The sequence below is a fragment of the Podarcis filfolensis genome (genome assembly GCF_964270895.1).
Source record: "Podarcis filfolensis genome assembly, chromosome: 2".
Taxonomy (NCBI): domain Eukaryota; kingdom Metazoa; phylum Chordata; class Lepidosauria; order Squamata; family Lacertidae; genus Podarcis; species Podarcis filfolensis.
The window spans coordinates 40,223,759-40,242,942 of NC_139605.1; the positions used below are offsets into that span (position 1 = coordinate 40,223,759).

General features: G+C 42.0%; 1 protein-coding gene across 10 annotated transcripts in view; it reads right to left on the minus strand.

Annotated features, from left to right (window-relative positions):
- MGLL (monoglyceride lipase) overlaps window positions 1-19,184 on the minus strand; it is a 145,897-nt gene that overhangs the window by 54,995 nt on the left and 71,718 nt on the right. For 6 of the 10 annotated variants that reach the window (XM_083603134.1, XM_083603136.1, XM_083603133.1 and 3 more), the window contains exon 3: window positions 177-283. The exons of the other annotated variants lie outside the window; for them this stretch is intronic. In XM_083603134.1, the coding sequence (XP_083459260.1) occupies window positions 177-283 (107 nt within the window). The remainder of the gene's footprint in view (window positions 1-176; window positions 284-19,184) is intronic. 10 annotated transcript variants of the gene reach the window in all.

The following is a 19,184-nucleotide window of genomic DNA, read 5'->3' on the forward strand; positions in this document are numbered from 1 at the left end:
CTGCATTACACATTCATTTGGCACTCAGACAAAATAATGCAGATGGGTGAAGCCACATCAGCTGTCTTACCATTGCTTAGAATTAATTCACGGTCTCTGTTTCTAAACACCGAAGAGCATTTGACTTCATCCCTTTTGCTATTTCAACCACACACTGTTCTTTCAATGGCACTCACCATGGTCATGGGCAAATACAAAAAAGTTGATTCCCGTCAACATCTGGGCCAAGTCATCATAGCGACAGCAGTGTTCTCCAGCACCGTGAGCAACGAACACCAGGCCCCTAAATGGAGCATCAAAGTAGAATGTGTCAATTTAGAAACCAGGGAATACAAAAGCAAACAAGCTGTGTTTAAAAGAGCAAGATTTAAAAGCTTCGGTATTGTTATTTGCAAATGCTGTTTTGAAGCATTTAAAGCCCTGGGACCCAGATATTTACCAGACTGCCTTCTTCTATACCAGCCCATCCATTTACTGAGACCATAATCAGGGGCTCCCCTCCTACCTCCTGATTTTTTTATTCATTTATAAAAATATTAATAGTACCTATTACAATCCATCTCAAGACAGCTTACAAATTAAAAGTATACATAATATAAATGCAACTGATAACATGGCATGTGATAATTGGAGAAATAGGATGGAATGGAACTAAGCTGATTGTTCTGTTATTACATTTCTGTTTGCTGGATGGAAAGATCCCCCTCAGCTCCCCCAACATGCTGTTCCAGGGGTTCTCCTGACCCACTCTGAGTCAATTTCTGGGTGTTTCTTGAGGATCACCTGGGGAAAGAGGGGGATGTCCTATTGCACAAGAAGTATTTGCGTGGGCTTCCGCTGACAGGATTAATTAGCTGAATCCTGCCCATATCCTTTTAAGTGCAGCCCCTCAGGTTTATTGGCCCTCATCCAGCCAACTACTGAACATTGGTTCAGCACTTGCCCAGCCTTACCTGCCTCCAATGACAGAGAAACAGAGCTGAATGTACACTGAGTTCGGTACACTCCAAACCCTCTGATGGTCTGCCAAAACTGCTGTATTAAAAAGCATGAAGTGGTAGGTGGTAGGTAAGACAGAACCATGCTGCTTCTTTCTGAAACCAACCCCACAGGTAGGAACGGAATCACTCTGTTACCATGCCCATGTTAGCCACAGAACCAGTCCAGGATGATACTATGGACACTGTTATCAAAAAATTGCTAAGAGGACAAGCAAAATACCATGGTTCACAGTATCAAAAGCCACTGAGAGGGCAGGGCGAATCAACAGGGTTGTGTTCCCCCATCTTTCTCCCAACGGAGTTAACCCACTGGTGCAACCAAAGCAGCTTTAGTACCACACTCGGGCCTGAATCCAGATCGAAGTGGATCTAAGAAATCTGTTTCATCCCAAAGTATTCAAAAGCACCACCCTCTTGGGTATCTTGCCCCCACAGGGGATATTAGTGTATTGCTAATGGTTGTTAAAATAAGGTTACAAGACGTCCCCGTTTCCCAGGGACAGTCCCCGGATATCAGTCCCCATACAAAATCCATTGAAGTTGAAAAGCGTCCCCAGAGTCATTGAAAAAAATCTGGTAACCTTATGTTAAAATCTCCCTGAGTAGCCACACAACTGCTTCATGACTCATGAGAGCTAACTGATCACAAACTGAATTTTCTCTTTTCATTGGTCGCTACAGTACAGTAGCACTCCATCCATTCGAAACATCTGGAAAAATGTAAACACTATAAAGCAGGCCTGCACAGTTTGTTACCCACCAAACAGAATGCAGACCACTAGCCACATTTGGTGGCTCCTGAGTTTTTTGTTAGGCATGCCCGAGACTTTAAAAAATGACAACAGGCAGTTGCTAAGCACCTCTCAGGCTGGGCTGTGTTCACCATGATGGCTCAGGCCTACAGAACGGCCAAAGAAACACATCCATCTTTTGGACACTGCAAGACCCCACTAACCACAGTGCTTCTTTTGCAGAGTTATTTTCATCTCCAGATGCTACAACTCTGTTAGCAAGAAACTCTGAAATTGACACGTTCCAAGAAGAAACCAGCACAGGCAGCATGAAAGGCTTCTCTTGCACATTTTTTTTTTAAAAAAACCTCATATAAGTAACAGAGCCAAAGTAGCTCTCTGCACAGCCTGAAAACTGGCTTTGCATGAATGACCTGCAATTTCTATAAACTGGATTAAAACAACAAACGTGCCCAGGAGTCAGCAAATCCTAAAGACTGCAGTTTTAAGCATGCTGGCTTGGAAACAAATTCCATTGAATCCAATGGAGTAAATAGATTTATGACTGATATGCCAACAACATGCCTAAGTTTGAGCAAGTGAGTAGGACGGCGTTCTGCTGAACCTAGCAATGTGACTAACATCACACAGGTGTTTTATATAACACACCATGGCTGTAGTATTAGCAGCGGTTGTCAGAATTTCCAATAAGCAATGCAATTAAGTGGTGCTTGGCTTAATGTGAGAAAGGATCCCCACAATGGTATAATTGTGAGTTTTCTATCTCTCCCCATCACCACCACTAATAATACTCTACCTTGAGGATTTTCTGTAATACTAATGAGGTGAAAGAAGGGAGAGTCACCTTGTGGTGCAATTTTCAGATTGCCAAATCACTGGAGGTGGGTAGGGAGCCGGCTGGGCTTGTTCTTGGCCCTCTTGCAACAGATCTGGCAAAATCAACAGGTATTCCCCCCCCCCCCCACAGAACTAAGAGAGATGGTTGGCAGCTCAACCCACTGCTACAGGCCAAGGAGAAGGGAGCAATAAAAAAATTGGCTGTCTTAAAGCTTTGCCAAGTGCACTTATACTTGGCTTGTAACTTGCCACTTTCCTATGAGAATTAACATTTCACACAGGGAACCAGGCAGAAAAGTTCCTAAACGGAAAGAGAGCAGGTTTTAAAAATTCTATCAGGTTATCCAAAATATGAACATGGATCCTTAGTTAGGTGGTGAACTTAGACAAACCTAAGTGAGTTACATAAGAACAGCCTTGCTGGATCAGGCCTAAGGCCCACCTAGTCCAGCATCCTGTTCTCACAGTGGCCAAGCAGGTTCCTATGGAGAGTCTGAAAAAAGGATGTGAGTGCAACAGAACTCTATCCACCTGCATCCCCAGCAACTGGCATTCAGTGACATGCTGCCTTTGACCATGGAGGTAGAACATAGTAATTATGGCTTGCAGTCATTGATAGCTCTATCCTCCATGAATTTGTCGAATCCTCATTTAAAACCTTGGTGACCATCACTATCCCTTGTGGAAGCAAATTCCATAGTTTAACTATCCACTGTGTGAAGAAGTAATTTATTTTGTTTGTCCTGAATATTCCAACATTCAAGCATTCTGAGTGGAAGAAAAGCTTTTCTCAATGCCCTTTTACCACACCACATATGATTTTATACACCTCTATCATGTCCCCTTCTTAGTTGCCTTTTCTCTAAACTAAAAAAAACCCAAATGCTGCAATACTTCCTCACAGGAGAGTTGCTGCCTCTCTCTTGATCAATTTGATTGCGCTTTTCTGAGCCTTTTCTTATTCTACAATATCCTTTCTGAGCAGAGGCAATCAGAACTATGCACAGTATTCTAAATGCAGTCACACCAGAGATTTGCATAACTGCATTATGATATTGGCAGATTTACTGGCAGTCCATTTCCTAATGATCCCTAGCATGGCATTCACCTTTTTCATCACTGTTGCCCACAGGATTCTGTAGGAAGAACTGGATTGTGTAGAAACTATATCATCATCATCATTATTTGAATTTATATACCACCCTATTTATCAGGGATAATTCAAATATTCTCCAGAAGAAATAATAAAGATGCTTAATTCACCTTAATAACTCTTCCTAAGACAAGAGTATGCATGCTGAAGTATTCCAATGGGAAGCGAAATTGCCACCATTTGCACTTTCATCTGAAGTCAGGTATGGAAACAACACAAGCAAATACAAAGCAGGATTTGCTATCATTTTTTTAGTCCATAAACGTTACGGAAATAGCTCTCCTTTCCCCCCCTTCATTTCCCCCTCCCACACCAATAAAATTAATTACATAATTACTTATGCTAGTTTCGGCCACAGCAGACAGAGAGATGAACAGTATAGGTTTTAGCGAGAGCCGAACTGTAGCAGAACAGAAACAGCACTAATTGTGATGAATGCAGGATGGAATTCAGTGCCTCCTTTCATTTCGAAATGAGGGCTGGTTAACAACTACGTAGAGGCTGCTGAAAACACAGCTCCACACACAGCTGCTGTAATGTGTAGATGTAGAAGCTGTTTACAGCGTGGACTGGTCTCACTGCCCAAAGAATATCCACGCCAATGCTGTACATTCCTGGCACAGGAAAATACTACAAAATACAGTGGTCAACCATTGTTGCAGCCAAAACTCCGGTTTCCAACAGTGGCTTGTCAAATTCCTCTGAGAAGCTTAAAAGTGGGACATGAAGGCAACAGTCCCTTTCCTCGCCACTCACCAAATGTTTGCCCCCAGTAACTGGTATACAAAGATATACTGCCTCTGTTTCTGGAGGTTTCATTTAAATTTCATAGCTAATAGCAACTATCCTCCAGCCACAGCATAGACTGATATGCATGCATAATAATAATTATTGCTTTCCTTTTGATCCCTTTATAACAATCCTTAATATATGTGCACAATCCATGCCCAGAACAGGGAAGTTAATGAGCTAGTCTGTTGGTGGGAGGGGGGCGTGCTAGGCCAGAGCGCTTATCATTTAAGCTTATGAGTATGTTAGGGTGTGTGAGGAAAATTACACAACCTCTTTTACTTGAAAGGTTTCAGTGCAATAACTAGACCAGTTCTAAAATAGCATTGCTGACATACGCAGAGTGAACACTTGAAATTTAAATCCCTACAGAAAAATGATGTTGGGGGTGTGTGGAAATCAGCTAATAAAAACTGGGGATTGATTCTGAAGCAAACTCACATTTTAACTTGCGAGAGTGTGGGTTCTCTGCAGAAGCCAATCTGGACCCAAGTCATACATTTATCTTTAAGGCAAGATTGTGAGCACAGAGATGCTCACTTCCTATTGGCTCCCAAGCCAATAAATGCATAGTTTGATCACATTGTCCCACTGAGTCATGTGAGCACCTTCTACATCAGCAAGGATGGAGGGGTGACACTGTTGTGGGAAGTATCTACACATTCTTATGTTATGTGGGAACCAGCTACAAGGGAACAGTTCTGCAGTACCAACCAGATTACTATGTCAACATCTGAATTGGAGCTCAGGCTCAAATTACAAGCCATCCTAAACAATAGCCACAAACCTAAATTTCCCAGTAATGATTTGTTAAAGAAAATGGGTGATATGATGCTATTCAGCATTCCCGATTGCCCACATCAGAGAGCTGCTCAGCTCCAAATAGCTGGACTATGCATTTCAAACTCTGCTCACTGTGAAAGGCACCATATAGTCAATAAAGCACTATCTGTCTACCTGGAGTGAGAGAGTGCAGAAGGACAGAGGCATAAACATCTGAGATTCTGAAAAACTGGTAAAGGGATGTGGGGCAGGCTTCAAAATTACTTGCGGCTGGAAAAAGTAGCATGCTTCCAATTAAGACATGACATATTCAGGCAGCCATCCTGTACCCAGCTACAGCTTAAGCTAAATCTTATTGAATAAAGAGGTTCAATTGTCCATAGCAGAGTGCAAGGTTCAAAATATCTCTTGAGTATGGGACTACCGAAGATCATTTTTTTTTCTACCTCTGCATTCGTATTTCTCCAAGTCTTGAGTTTTCCAGAGCTAACTTAAAGCAGTATGAACAGCTTAGGAAATTTGAACTAGTGGTATCTGGGGCCATAAAACAGTTTTAGCACTACATAAACTAGCAATGTATGTGGCCATAAATACTGAATGTTTCCCACAGTGGTATCACATACAGCTGAATCACAATCTTGAAGTCCTATGTGACATGAATCAAATTTCAAGTATTGATTTCTTTCCAAAAAGAAAGGCAGTTGTGCATTTTTAAACTGCATAGAGAATAAGCACGTCAGCGTATGAAAAACCTGTGTTTCAGCACTGACTGCCCAGCTACATTCTGTGACTCTGCTGAGAAAGGGGGTATGACATGAGGAAATACTCTGCTGTTTTAGTGTCAGAGAGAAGCATAAGCCTGGGGTCTTAAAAGCATGTTCCTTTCATTCAGCCTTCCATATTTCACAGACATACATATACAGGGCGAGTCCTTTAAAAAGAGGCCCCATGGATACAGAGTACACATGTTTCACGGGGCCTCTTTTAAAAGACTCATATACTGACACGTGAAAAATAACATAAAAAAATGAACCCTGAAATACAACATACAACAATTCTGCTAAGTCAACTGTTAGAAGAACATGTGCTTTAAGGGCTGAGTCATGGTTTCATGTTGTTTTAAAGGGTGCAACGGATTTGGCAGCTATTCTTGCTTATGCTAGATGCTATGTTAGTCCACAGCTGACTTACAGTTAACTCGTCTGATCAACAATCCTTAAAAGCTGACAAATAAATTGGGCTACCCACAGCAGAGTAATATTTTTAAAGATACCTAAATTATGTAAAACGCTTTAAAATTTCAGTAAACTGCTTAGAGGCTTTGATGATTGAACAGTATGGAAATCCTGTTAAATAAATATATATAGTGGTACCTTGGGTTTAAGAACAGCTTAGCTGTTGAACAACTTGGATTAAGAACGTGGCCAACCTGGAAGTAGGTGTTTTGGTTTGTGAACTTTGCCTTGGAAGCAGAACATGTTCCGCTTCCTGTTGAGTGTGTTCCATTTGTAAATTGAGTCCCCCTGCTGCTATGGAAAAGCACACCTTGGTTTAAGAACGCTTTAGTTTAAGAACAGACTTCCGGAATGGATTAAGCTCGTAAAACAAGGTACCACGGTACATACATACAAGGTACCACATACATACACCCACCCATCCATACCAAAAGTAGATTTTTTAACATCTTTTGTAAGAAAAATAAATTTTGTCAAATTCAGTAGGACTTTATTTTTACATAACTGTATTTAGGTTCAAACTGCTAGTGGTATCATTGTGTATGTACTGTATGTATCATTATTTACTTGAAATTATCTCAGATCTTCAGCACAGATTTCTTTTTAAGGGTTAACAATGGCTGCATGCATATCAGGCAGAAAAAGAGAGAGTTAAGTGTCCAAAAGAAAATGGATTTCCTGAGCTGGATGTCTCGCAGTCACTTCTGACCTACTGCGAGGGGAGGCCCATGGCATTACGGCACAAGAGAAGACCATGTCTGAGGCAACACTTCAGTCATGGTATCCCTTCCACCTTGAGATCAGGCAGAAATAATTGTTGCTGATTTTCGGCACTGCCAAAAAACACACCTTTTTGGCCCAGGTTTTTGGGCACAGCAGGGGGAACTGAGTAAACACTCCACTGTCTACTAGCGATGGTGAGCTGCAATCTTATAATTGTTTTGTTGTTTTACAGTGTGTTAAGATTTAACGCACCCTTGGATCAATGGAACTGATGGAGGGAGGAATGCAAATTGAACAAACAAACAGATGAACACTGTATTATCTTAAACTGGTTCTTGACATGGAGCACTGCACTGAGGTTACACAAACAATCCTGTAACCTTTTACCCTATGTTCATTATTCTAGGGGGGGGGGACTAAGAGCACTAAGAGTATCCAGTAGATGGATAGAACTAAGCTAGACCAAGCAGCCAGTGAGATGGGAGAAGTCCCCAAATATGTGATCAAAAATCAGGGAACATTGGAATTCATTTCTGCACCCAAACTGAAAACAGAAAAGGAAATCAATCCTCATTTGTAGCATAGCTGGCAACTGCTGAACCAAAACATACATGCACACCTACAACAATGCCAAAATAACGACTCTCGCATAAGCCTCAAGCTGTTATTCGTTTATAGGAGAGCTGTGCTTTATGGGGTTCTCTTTCATCGAAGGCAGAAAAATTATAGCACATTTAAAAAGGCACTGCGCAGAAGCCTCAACATCCTATGAACTCCTCTAATTTTAACCCTGCCTGTGCTGTATCCTACAGCTTCTTTACACTGAGGATGCAAATGGTGAAAATGATAGTAATTATGTAAGTAATAGAAATGATTATACTACCGCAGTTATATGCATATATATCCCAGTAATTTAAAATGGGAAATATATGCAAGCATGCACACACAGCATCATTAAAATTTCAGGGGGGAAACACGCTTAGTTGTGAATTTTCTGCACGTGTACATCTTAAGGTAAAGGTAAAGGGACCCCTGACCATTAGGTCCAGCCATGACCAACTCTGGGGTTGCGGCGCTCATCTCACTTTGGCAGAGGGAGCCGGCGTACAGCTTCTGGGTCACGTGGCCAGCATGACTAAGCCGCTTCTGGCGAAACAGAGCAGCGCACAGAAACGCTGTTTATCTTCCCGCCGGAGCGGTACCGGAGCGGTACCTATTTATCTACTTGCACTCTGACGTGCTTTCGAACTGCTAGGTTGGCAGGAGCTGGGACCGAGCAACCAGAGCTCACCCCGTCGCGGGGATTCGAACCGCTGACCTTCTGATCAGCAAGTCCTAGGCTCAGTGGTTTAACCCACAGCGCCACCCGCGTCCCTTGTGTACACCTTACTGACATAAATTAAAAGTACATGCTCACTGCCTAACCCTACATGACAGGGGGTTGGACTATATTACCCACGTGGTTCCTTCCAACGCTACAATTCTATGATTCTATGGCAGGTACTGTGGATGGGGAACCTCCAGATGCTGTTGGACTCCAATTCTCACAAGCCACAGTCGGCAGAGCGGTCAGAGATGATGGGACAGTAGTCCAACGACATCTGTAGAGCACCAGGTTCCCTGCTCCTGCTATATGAACTGTAGCCGTTATACTTATGCCATGTCTATTGTACAGCAGCAAACCTTCGGCCCTCCAAATGTTGCTGAACTACAGCCTCCATCATCCCTGGTGAGTGGCCATGCTTGCAGGGGCTGATGGGAGTTGTAGTTCTGCAACATGTGGCGGGCCAAGGGGTCCCCACACCCATCATACAGTGTAGATGTGGAAAACTACCTTATACCTGGTCAGAGCATTGGTCTAAATAGTTCAGTTCTGTGAGCTGCTCTTCAGCAGTCCAGCTTGGAGATGCAAGGGACTGGTCCCAGGAAACTTTGCATGCAAAGCCTGAACTCCACCACTGAGCTACTGCCCTTCCCAAAACCTTCCTACTGCATGGCCTTTGTCCATGCATGTACAGCTTTCCATCTGCAATCATGGTATAATTTCTGCTTGTTTTTACTAGTCCCACCAAGGCTAAATGTGATGCCACAAGGATTGGCTTACAGCCAGGATGCACTAGATGCGTCCTCAGTCTAATCCAAGACTGTTGTTCTTAGGCTTTCTAGGGTCTCCCTTAAACACAAGGAAGGACAACAGAGAAGCAAGTGTGTGCAGGAAATGGCAGAAGCTGAAGTGGGAGAATAATAATAATAATAATAATAATAATAATAATAATAAGGTACAGCAAAATGTTGGGAGGGGAATTTTACTTGTACCTGACTGGGCTCACTAGTTGAGTATTCTGCAGCCACATGCTCTGAATCATAGAATCATAGAATCATAGAGTTGGAAGAGACCACAAGGGCCATCGAGTCCAACCCCCTGCCAAGCAGGAAACACCATCAGAGCACTCCTGACATATGGTTGTCAAGCCTCTGCTTAAAGACCTCCAAGGAAGGAGACCCCACCACACTCCTTGGCAGCAAATTCCACTGTCGAAAGCTTCTGGAAGAAGCTTTCTGTGACACTTCTGTCTCTGCCTGCGGCATACTGTGGATTGAACACGCTGATCTGAGAAGGGATGGTTCTGCTTGGTTCCAGGGTGTTGAACTAGATAATATTTTTTTTGTCTCTCTTGTTTCTAATATTGTTTTATTACTCTCCAATAGGTATGAGAATTCTATCTGGGTTAATAACAGCAGCAAAAATCAAGACTCTTATGTGCTGTTCTTCTCTGCCCCCAGATGTACAGATAATTATTTACAGTTGGGTAACTGATTGATTAATCAGGTGAAGCTGCCCAACTCATCAGCTAAAACCCCTTTAATCTACTAAGATTCCATTCTAATATCCCAGGCTATATGCTGTCGCCATGGCATATTATGAAGGTCAGGGCTAGGTTATATTCTAAAAATCTCAGCTGCTGTCTTCTTTCTTTTTCTCAAGTAGAATTCTGCATCTTGTGATTGGAGGAATATGACTGAAAATCAGAGCTCCCACAATGGACAGAGCTTCATCCACATCAATGGGATTTCAGGGCTGGGATATTAATCACACTGATGAAGTGCAAACACCACACTGTTATATACACTTACTTGAGAGTAAGTTCTACTAAATATAGTGGAGCCTGCTTCAGAGTAGATATGAAAAGGACTGGGTCACACAGCTCCACTTTAAAATGACATTTAGGCATTGAATTGGCTTTAAATTGTGGCCACTATGTATAACTCTATTTTTCACATTTGAGGGCAACATTTTCATAATGAAGTCATAAAACAGACTGAGGTTGAATCCTGACAAGACGGAAGTACTGTTTTGGGGGGATGGGGTGGGCAGATGTGGGGGACTCCCTGGTTCTGAACAGGCTAACTGTGCCCCTGAAGGACCATGTGCGCAGCCTCCGAGTCATTTTGGACTCACAGCTGTCCATGGTGGCACAGGTCAGTTCTGTGTCCAGGGCAGCTGTCTACCAGCTCCATCTGGTATGCAGGCTGAGACCCTACCTGCCCACAGACTGTCTCGCCAGAGTGGTGCATGCTCTGGTTATCTCCCGCTTGGACTACTGCAATGTGCTTTACGTGGGGCTACCGTTGAAGGTGACCCAGAAACTACAACTAATCCAGAATGCAGCAGCTAGACTGGTGACTGGGAGTAGACACCGGGACCATATAACACCGGTCCTAAAGGTTCTTCATTGGCTCTCAGTGTGTTTCCGAGCACAATTCAAAGTGTTAGTGCTGACATTTAAATCCCTAAATGGCCTTGGTTCAGTATACTTAAAGGAGTGTCTCCACCCCCATTGTCCAGCCCGGACACCGAGGTCAAGCACCGAGGGCCTTCTGGCGGTTCCCTCAATGCGAGAAGTGAGGTTACAGGGAACCAGGCAGAGGGGCTTCTCGGTAGTGGCGCCCACCCTGTGGAACACCCTCCCACCAGATGTCAAAGAGAAAAATAACTACCAAACTTTCAGAAGACATCTGAAGGCAGCCCTGTTTAGCGAAGCTTTTAATGTTCAATAGGTTACTGTATTTTAGTGTTTTGTTGGAAGCTGCCCAGAGCGGCTGGGGAAACTTATTATTATTATTATTATTATTATTATTATTATTATTATTATTATTTTCTGATATATGCTGTGAGCCGCCCAGAGTGCAATGGCACAGCACCCATCACAGGTAAGCATGTTACCCTCTGTGTCTGGAGGCTCTCACAGTAAAGATAAAAACATGCTTGTTTACAATCCAAAGGATTTTTAAATGCATGGCCCTACTAAATTTAATGCCAACCTGTCATTTATTGTTTATAAATGGACAGCATGAAGCAGAATTCTTAATTTGAAGTTTAACTATTCCATATGTACCACTAGGTCAGTGAGATACTGATCTCTCTAAAGTTTAATTACTTACCGCTTCCCCAATACCTTTTTCTCCCTCTGGCCTGGCACAACAAAGAAACTATGTCTCTGCGCATGTTTGACAGACAAGTCTAAAACCTTGCACTGAATAACAACGGAGGAAACATTATTAAAATATTCCCTTGCAGCCCACAAACTGGCTAAAAGCACTGACAGACCAGAAAATTACATTTGCTCTCCATTTTTAGAAAGGACAATATTTTGCACCCTTGGACCCTCCAAACCCGGGGGCGGGGGGGGGGAGGACTTAAGATATATATAGTATTTCGCTAGTTCAGGGACTTTCTTTAAAAGAGGTTACTAATCATTCTTATCTTTAAACCATGCAATTTGTTTTCATCTGGCACCTTCTCCTTATCTGGCCGTCACCATCTATACGCATTAACGGAGTGCAAAATCTTTCTACAAATGGATTTACTACAAGTGTTAGGACAAACCCAAAGCAAGAGTGAGCTCTTGGCCTATACTTAAAATGTGGTACATTTCCTTCCATTACTTGATCAGTATCATCATGCAGTAATTTCCAGCTGAAAAGTGGAAGTAACATTTGGAGTCACTTGGCAGAAAACCTTCCTAGAGGAAAATTTACTGAAGTTCAGCTCTCTTTGTATGTGGGCTGTTCGTTTTCCCCTTGCTGGGAAATCAGCGGCTAGCTTGTATCTTTTATTTGGGATTTGGCCCTTTAAAAAAAGGAAAAGATATGTGCATCTGAAAATCTACACTATATATAGTCACCTCCATCTTCCCTGTTCAACCCCTGTAACACTGTGCCCACAAAGGATTGCTGCTTTCCTTATTAGTAAAGAGACAAGCTGAGAACTACAAACACTCACAGTGGGTGGATACAGAAATGGCAGGAGAAAGTCGGACCTATTCCCAGCCCTTTGTCCCTCCACTTGTATGACGTCCCTTTGCCAGCGTTCTCCATGGGGACACAAATCTAAGGGCCACACTACGCATGATGTTCAGCAAGCCTTTAGTTCTATTTTATTGTAACGAATACCTAGCATATAGGGTGGGGAGGACCAAGCTTTACATCAGTTTCATTGCTGATTAATTTTAAAATGTTTTATTTCTTGCTAGGCACTATGACAGCTTTGTTATAGGGCAACCTAAGCAAATAATAAATGAATAAAGCAAATAAGCTGGCACCAGGTCAGAATTTCCACCAGATGCTTGTTTAGCATTCTTGCAGAGTGAAAGGCAGAGCAAAAAAGGGCTGCATCTTTTTTTTGTTTCTAACCAGTTTTCCATTAGGAACCTAGGAAGCTGCCTTGTACTGAGTCAGCCCATTGGTCCACCCAGCTCAGTACTGTCTACACTGAATGGCAGCAGCTTGCATAAGCAGCTTTGTTGTTGTTTTTTATTATTGTGAACTGCTCTGTGATCCTCAGACGAAGGGTGGTATAGAAATTTGACTACTACTACTACGGGACGCGGGTGGTGCTGTGGGTTAAACCACTGAGCCTAGGACTTGCTGATCAGAAGGCCGGCGGTTCGAATCCCCGTGACAGGGTGAGCTCCCGTTGCTCGGTCCCTGCTACTGCCAACCTAGCATTTCAAAAGCACGTCAAAGTGCAAGTAGATAAATAGGTACCGCTCGGGCGGGAAGGTAAACAGTGTTTCTGTGCACTGCTCTGGTTCGCCAGAAGCGGCTTAGTCATGCTCGCCACATGACCCGGAAGCTGTACACCGGCTCCCTCAGCCAATAAAGCGAGATGAGCGCCACAACCCCAGAGTCGGTCACAACTGGACCTAATTGTCAGCGGTCCCTTTACCTTACACTGCTGCTACTACTACTATTATTATGTTGGGGTGGTGGTTGGTTAGCATTAGAAAAGAAGGAAGAAGATTCTAGTCTAGTATCACTTTTCTATTCTTTCCTTAACAACAACAAAATTGCCACTGCTTCAGTCAGCAACTCATTAGCATTATTTTCTTCCTTACAAGGGCCCAATGTGATTGATGCCATATCATTACATAATACCATCTGCAGGGGCATTTTTGGGGGGAAGTGGGGAAGGTAATTTAAAAAATGAAACTGCTACCATCTGATCATGGTTCTAGACAAAACAATTATAATATGACTGACTGTTTGGTCATGGGGGGATTTCTGTGATCATGAAGACAGCCCCTGCAGAAGCATCCGTAAGTGGAGACTGCCTGCAAGGGTTCCCCCACCTCCCAGTGTCTGTCATGCTAGAGACCTGTGTTCCAAGTCATCTTCATGGTGTCATTAACCATGATTCATGGACCAGCTTGTTTGCCTTCTTTCATGGGTTTTCCCACTGCAAAACAAAGACAGATTTGTTTTTATGGAGCATTCTTGTGGCAACTGGAAAAAAATTATCGCACTAATGAGGCCTGTTTGAGCATCAACAGCGAGATGAGAAGCAGGACTTCTGTATTTTTTAAAAAACATCTTCTTATTTTGAAGCTTGGTTTTTTTCCATCGTTGAGTCGAGAGAAAAAATCATAAAGGGTGTCCCACTGAAAATTAACAAGGCAGTCGCCATGGTGCAGAGGAATGCAGTAACACTAAGAGGAACTGAATAGATAAGATGACTCCCTGGGAAAGAAGAAAGACTGAAAGCTACTCATGACATTGAGATATAGATGGGATGGGGTGCTGATTTGCCAGTGCTAAGTCTCCTCCTGCCTGCAATTATGTACTACTCCTAAAACACATAACTACTTCTCTGCAATATCTTCAGCAGGCCTAACACAACAATTTACATAGTATACTATTTCAGATTAAACACATTAGGAAGAAATCTAGCTGGACTGAATAATAAAAAACAGCATACGTAAACACCTTGGTCTTTCCAGATGCTAAAAACCTTTTGTATCCCCCTACTTTCAAGGCTTCACTAACACTGGCATTGATCCAACACAAGCATCATTATCTCATCATCAATTAATAGATGGTAGGAGACAAGGGACACTCAGATAGCAACCCTATCTACACTTAATAGGGAGCAAGTCCCATTGAACTCATTGGGACGTGTTGGGCCAGGAGCCAATCCTACTCTCCTAAATGCTGCCACCACCCCTGGCTTTAGGTCTGAAGGAAAGACAGTTATCTTTACAAGAGATCTGTAGGTGAACCAGAAATTGCTCCTTTACCCGCAGAGACGTCAGGCAGACAGTAGTTTACTCAAAGATTGTATGTTTAAAAAGACCCCTTTCTCTAATAACATAAGCAAGTTACATAAGAAAGGGGTAGGCTCTCTTGATGGACAATTCACCAGGTGAGTTCAGGCACTGCCCTAAGTGCAATGCACGGCCTTCAAAGTATCAATAGCACACTCCTCCTTCTCTGGGTACAGAATGATTATGTTGTTATTACCATTTATTTATATACTGCTTTTTAAACCAAAGTCCCCCAAAGAGATTAAACACACATGCAAACACAAACAAATCATTCTATGAAACACACACACACACACACACACACACGTACAATAAAATGCCGTATATCAATTAGATGTTTTATTGTGTTTGTAATATTTTGTTGGGAGCCACCCAAAGTGGCTGGGGCAACCTAGTCAGATGTGTGGCATATAAATAATGAAATCATTATTCTTATTACTCAGCAAGCAAAACAGTGTAAGACAGCAACGTCAGAACACAGGAGGATTAAACAGTGCTCTCCCTAAACCTACATAACTAACACTTAGGGGCTAGAAACTTGAATAGGCTATAATGAATAGTAAAAGAAGCCTAACCCACTTAGAAGAATTAAGGGTTCAGGGTGAACAAGAAAACAATGGAAATAATGGCAAAAAGGGGAATGCTTCCAAATATCAATAGCTGTCAAGTACAATCCTTCAAAAGCTTAGGACAAAAAAAGATATTGGCCTTTGCTTCTTTAGAATGACCAAATGAGCCCTTACACAATGATTCTCCCCAATGCCTGTTGGTTGGTTTCCATGTTTGACAGAAGAAATTGAAAGTTGCTCAGTTGCTCTACTACTACACCTGAAGCTAAGAGCCAAAGGCCCAGAGCAGGCCTCTACCTTAAATGGTGTGTGCTTGTGTTCAAAGGGAAAACCATTTCCAAAGACATTTTAAAAAACCAAAAAATGGTACTGTATATGATTTGCTTTAGGACATTAAACATGAAAAGTGGCTGGCCCATATTCTCAAAAAAAGTAAGCATAATTTTTAACTCAGGAGACTCAGATGGTTTATGCAGTCATAAACAGTCACCAAAAAATGTAGCTATTTATGAAGTGCTTAACTGATTTGACTGATTTTCTGGAAGACCAGAAAACCAAATGCAACAAGATGAACGAGGGAGGGGAGAAGAGGGTATTTTATTGTAATGTGAGGTGTATATTCTCTACATGTGGCAAGCAGGGGTTTTCTAGCCTTTATTGGAAAGACTTGGCTTAACTAATATTGAAAACCTATAGTAGGGGAATGTGCTTTTTCTCCCCTCAACCCAGCCGCCCCTAGGAAGAGTTTACAATTTTCCTGCATTAATGATTACCTGAACTTCCAAACATTGCTGAACTACCTCGAACTTGTTCTTTCACTGTGTAGCTATAGCTTCAATTATATTGGGTAATTGTACCTACTTTCCTGCGAGCGATTTGAGTGCTGCTTTAATTAAAACAAACAATGTTTGTTTCATTATTGTTCTCTCATTATTAGAAATGAAACAACAAGACTAAATTAACCCAACCCAGATTACACATCAAACAGACTGCAACATAACATTTCAAATGGATTTTGACATATTTTCCCACAGATCAAGTTCAACAAGTTGAACAGCTTCTGCAATTGGAAAGACACATCTGCATCGCCCTGTTGAGATACCTGAGCAGTGAAAGCAAAAAACCACCCCACATCCTAAGTGAAAACTTCTAGTCTACCTTAGAGCCTCCAGCCTGGTGATCACCACCTTCAAAGCAAAATTGAATTTTTCACTGTGATTGTTGGCTCCTGGGTTTGTATACTGAATATAGTGGGAGATGGGGAGATATAGGTAAGTCAGCATTTCACTCAAGACAGGCCACAGGCATGTGGACCAACTGGATGAAACACAATTCCACACAGATTCAGACATTATTCACTTGCACCAGAGTATCACTTCCCTTCCTCTCCTTTCTTCCCTTTACTCCAGAGGTTTGGGGAACCCCCAGAAGCAGATTTGAGGAAGGCAAGAAGGGAAAGAGGGAGAGCGTGCAAAATCCTTGCACCAATGGAACACTTGCCGTAACACTACATGGAATTCTATCCTAAACTTCATGAGACTTAATGTTTCTATGCATGTGTGTCAAGTTGGGGAAGTTTACATGTGGTGGCTTTCTCTTTTTATATTCACAAGGGGATATGTATGTGTGAAGCAATTGCCGCTTTAAAGATTCAAAAGTTGCTATGTCACAGAAAAATGCCTGAAACCTACCTAGCAAGTTCTAGAGTTTTTTCTTATGAACACTTAGTCCAACGCTATACTCAATAGGATCAAGGTAAAACAAAACAAAACAAAAAAGAGTCACAAAATATAACGGTCTTCCTCAGTATTATTATAGTTTATCATTAATAATTAGACAAAAGCCGTAGTGCTTCTAAAGAAGAAGCAGGGAATTAAAGGAAGCTTTGGAAAGTGTCCAGGAATGCGTTTTCTCCAAGTATCCTAGTATTTCAAGATTGTCCCATGAAAGTCGGATGCGGCTGATAAATTATTATTCAGCAACCTACAATTTCCCCCTCTCTCACACATAACTCACAATACATCAGAGGCTAAAAATAAACGGCTCCACACACTTAAGAGCCACTTGTAAGTGAGCAGCCCTGATCCTGTTTACTTTGTTGTCACAAAACTAGGGCAATCTTGCTCTCAATTAACCACTTGGTGTGTGCAGACACCAAGCTACCAGGAGGAACGAAATGCCAAGTTCTAACTTTCACTGCTTTGCCATCCTTTCATTTCTTGATCAAAGACTCATGTGAGCACCACTAATTTGCTAAGAAATTAAACATGAAAGGGGAACGCAATTCTGCAACTCACTGAAGAACACTGTGGGCAGTTAATGATTAATTAGCATTATAATACGTGACAGGCTGGTTTCACAGAAGCAGCTTGTTTTGATTCTGAATTTGTTCAGTAGAGGAAATCTTTAAGGATGATGCCAGAACTCCTGTGGCAAGCAGTGCCAGTAAGTTACCCTCAGGTTTGGCAGAGCTGCCACATGGATCATGTAGTTAAAGTCTGGCCAAGGTAGATGCTTTACAGACAACTCCAAATCTTGTAAGGTTTGTCCACTGACCCTGGGAAGACTCAGGATAGAGCCTCTAAAATGAACACATCCTTGACTTACAAGTTGCAAAAACAAAAACAAAACAAACCCAGGTGCAAGCTGCTGAAGCAATTCATTTGAAATGAAGTACCATTTCTGAGGATGGCTTCTGTATGCTGTAAACAACAAAGCACAAGGATTCTACAGGTTTTGTTTCTAGGTGAAAGGTTGAACGCTTAAGGTAGGCCTTGAATGATGACAAAATTACGCTAATGGATGCTTTTCATGAATGATATGGGACACAATGCGCTAAAGACAGCAGCTTATAAGAAGAATCAGGAGAGTCCTTTTTATTCAAAGAACTGTTTTAGTATCCCCAAACTTCAGCAGTTCACAAGTTTTATATGCTAAATAACTGAAGGCACGAGGAACATAAAACGTCCACAGTCAGATCAATAGTCCACTGAGCCTTGTAACCTCTCTCTTAGGCTCACAGGAAAACACTAGCCAATGATCTTCATAGCTTTAAAAGCTAAAGGGAAAGATCACCTAGATCTTTCTTGCTTGCCCCATTGCTGCTCTTCCCATTTTCTAGAAGTGCTGCTGGAGACAAGTTCATAGTCTAGTATGGACTTTTTATGGAAGTTTTATGTTCCTGTCTTCAGCCATGCAAAGTTTAACTACTGTAGTTGGGTAACTACAGAATCCACTGAGATAGGAAAGCTGAATTCCCTACTGTTCCTTGGGTAACCATTTTCCAAATATGATTTCTTGCCTTGCAATGTAAAAATAAACAGAGCTTATCCTGTTGGCCTGCAGAAAAGACAAAGAGCAGAACAATAGTCTCACTCTTCTGTATGTAACTCTCCTCCATTGCTAGAGCTGGCATTTATATTCAACAAGCCAGCTTCAGTAGAGAAAAAGGACAGAAATAACAAAAAATGAGGAAAATCCACATAAGTCCATCTAGAGTGCAATATTCATGTTTCCTGAAGAACCATATCCAATAAGTCCTTATTCTGCAGGGGATTATGAAAAGGGGATTATCTAAATGACTGATTATTTGGTAATTTTGACTGTTATTTGAACCTATCTTCAGGGCTCTTGAGTTCCAGTAGAACCCTATGGCCAAGCTAAAGAGTCATCTCAGTACACAGCTACCATTAGGAAAAGTAAATAATCGTGCAACATGTGGGCACCCTTGCCATTGAA